General features: G+C 46.1%; 1 protein-coding gene across 1 annotated transcript in view; it reads right to left on the reverse strand.

Annotated features, from left to right (window-relative positions):
• si:dkeyp-55f12.3 (uncharacterized protein LOC568418 homolog) overlaps positions 1-2500 on the reverse strand; it is a 2602-nt gene that overhangs the window by 5 nt on the left and 97 nt on the right. The window contains exons 1-2 of the mRNA XM_065964207.1: positions 1931-2500; positions 1-1757 (exon numbers count right to left, since the gene is read on the reverse strand). The exon at positions 1-1757 is cut by the window's left edge and continues 5 nt beyond it; the exon at positions 1931-2500 is cut by the window's right edge and continues 97 nt beyond it. Of these exons, the coding sequence (XP_065820279.1) occupies positions 1666-1757; positions 1931-2108 (270 nt within the window). The 5' untranslated portion in view covers positions 2109-2500 and the 3' untranslated portion in view covers positions 1-1665. The remainder of the gene's footprint in view (positions 1758-1930) is intronic.

A 2500-nucleotide genomic window follows, 5' to 3' on the forward strand; every position in this document is an offset into this window, starting at 1 on the left:
GTGTGTGTGTGTGTGTGTGTGTGTGTGTGTGTGTGTGTGTGTGTGTGTGTGTGTGTGTGTGTGTGTGTGTGTGTGTGTGTGTGTGTGTGTGTGTGTGTGTGTGTGTGTGTGTGTGTGTGTGTGTAAACTGTTGAATCTGAAGCACTGAACAAACTGTTTATAAGATGAGTCAATGACAAACACTGGTTACCATGGTAACCTTTTAAAAGATCAATAAATAAACTTATATAAACATGTTAATGTCCTTTAAACGTGATCCAACTGACATGAAACTGTTACAGGAGAGGAGGAAACAAGGAGCAAGGAGAGAGGAAAGGAGGAGGAAGACAAGGGTGCAAGGAGGAGGAGAGAAGAGTTAGGGGAGGAAAAAAGGAGAGAGGAAAGCCCACACACACACACACACACACACACACACACACACACACACACACACACACACACACACACACACACACACACACACACACACACACACACACACACACACACACACACACACACACACACACACACACACACACACACCAGCCTGTCTGCTGTAAGAAAACAAAGGTGATGATGTCGATATGGCACCAGGGTAACATGACTATATGAAGACACATTATGAGACAGAGTCTTCAGGTGAGACACACTGAGCTCCTGATAGGTGTGACGTCATCTGTAAAACCTGGTTGTCATGGTGATAAAAGGTGTGATAACTTGGAGATGGAGGAGGAGCTGTTTGGTGTCAGCAGTGTGCGTTCGCCATAATTCTTCTCCTGGTTAGTTTTGAACATTACGTCTCCATGGTAACCAAAAAACAACAACAACACAACTTGCGGTACAAACTAAGTTGCCACACCAGAACTTAAGACACAACTGACAAACAGCTGCTGACACAGGAAGAGGATGGTGTGCTCAGGTGAGCTCAGGTGTTATCGTGTCCTCAGGTGTGCTCAGGTGTTATCGTGTCCTCAGGTGTGCTCAGGTATGCTCAGGTGTTATCGTGTCCTCAGGTGTTATTGTGTCCTCAGGTGTCCTCAGGTGTTATCGTGTCCTCAGGTGTTATCGTGTCCTCAGGTGTTATTGTGTCCTCAGGTGTCCTCAGGTGTTATCGTGTCCTCAGGTGTCCTCAGGTGTTATCGTGTCCTCAGGTGTGCTCAGGTGTTATTGTGTCCTCAGGTGTCCTCAGGTGTTATTGTGTCCTCAGGTGTTATCGTGTCCTCAGGTGTGCTCAGGTGTTATCGTGTCCTCAGGTGTCATCGTGTCCTCAGGTGTCCTCAGGTGTTATCGTGTCCTCAGGTGTTATCGTGTCCTCAGGTGTCCTCAGGTGTTATCGTGTCCTCAGGTGTTATCGTGTCCTCAGGTGTTATCGTGTCCTCAGGTGTCCTCAGGTGTTATCGTGTCCTCAGGTGTCCTCAGGTGTTATCGTGTCCTCAGGTGTCCTCAGGTGTTATCGTGTCCTCAGGTGTTATCGTGTCCTCAGGTGTTATCGTGTCCTCAGGTGTCCTCAGGTGTTATCGTGTCCTCAGGTGTCCTCAGGTGTTATCGTGTCCTCAGGTGTCCTCAGGTGTTATCGTGTCCTCAGGTGTCCTCAGGTGTTATCGTGTCCTCAGGTGTCCTCAGGTGTTATCGTGTCCTCAGGTGTTATCGTGTCCTCAGGTGTTATCGTGTCCTCAGGTGTCCTCAGGTCTTGCATCGTTTGGCTGGAGGTTGTACTTCAGACTTTGGAGGCTCCTCTGGTTCATCGTCTTCATCACTGTCGTCTTCCTCCTCACCTGTAACAGGTAAAACAGGTAAGTTACAGATAGGTCATTAAACAACGTTTTAAATCATGATTCATCACAACTGGTGCCCCACCCCCTGCATGACGTCAGTGGTGGTCAGACCCCCGCTGAGGGGGGAGGAGCTAACCCTAAACAACATGTTAGCTGTTAGCAGCAGAGCTCACCTTCTGCGCAGACTCCGCCGACTTTTTCCCGCTCCACGAGCTCGCTGAGGATTCGTGACACGTTCACGTTCAGTTCTTGAATCCCGTTAATCAGAGAATTCAGATTATTTTCTACTTTAACGCTGAGTTTCTCTCTCTGTCCGTCTCTGTACATCAGCTCTGCACGCACTGCCGCCATCTTTACTACAACGTCCTGCTGTCGTCATCACGCAGAAATTGCTGCCTTCAAGGACCCTCATTAAATCAGAAAGAGAATCTGAAATACTTGTATAAATCCCTATGATAAATCAGGGAGGATGTTGTGTTTACAGTTGCTCTTACACACAATAAAGCAGCAGAACTATAGTGATATACATTTAAATAAAGGGATACATTAAAGTATAAGAGTATTATGGGTAGCAGTAGTAGTTTAGTAAAACCAGAAGTGTTTAACAATAATGAGGAGTGACTCCATCTTTAAGACAGTAGTGATATAAATAGTCAAAAACAGTTCTGTATCTAATTCATGATTGTTGAAATTGTTTCTTATATTTCTGTGTTTTATCCTCATTGTGATGAAATGTGCTTTAT

This window comes from Labrus bergylta, chromosome 15, assembly GCF_963930695.1.
Source record: "Labrus bergylta chromosome 15, fLabBer1.1, whole genome shotgun sequence".
Taxonomy (NCBI): domain Eukaryota; kingdom Metazoa; phylum Chordata; class Actinopteri; order Labriformes; family Labridae; genus Labrus; species Labrus bergylta.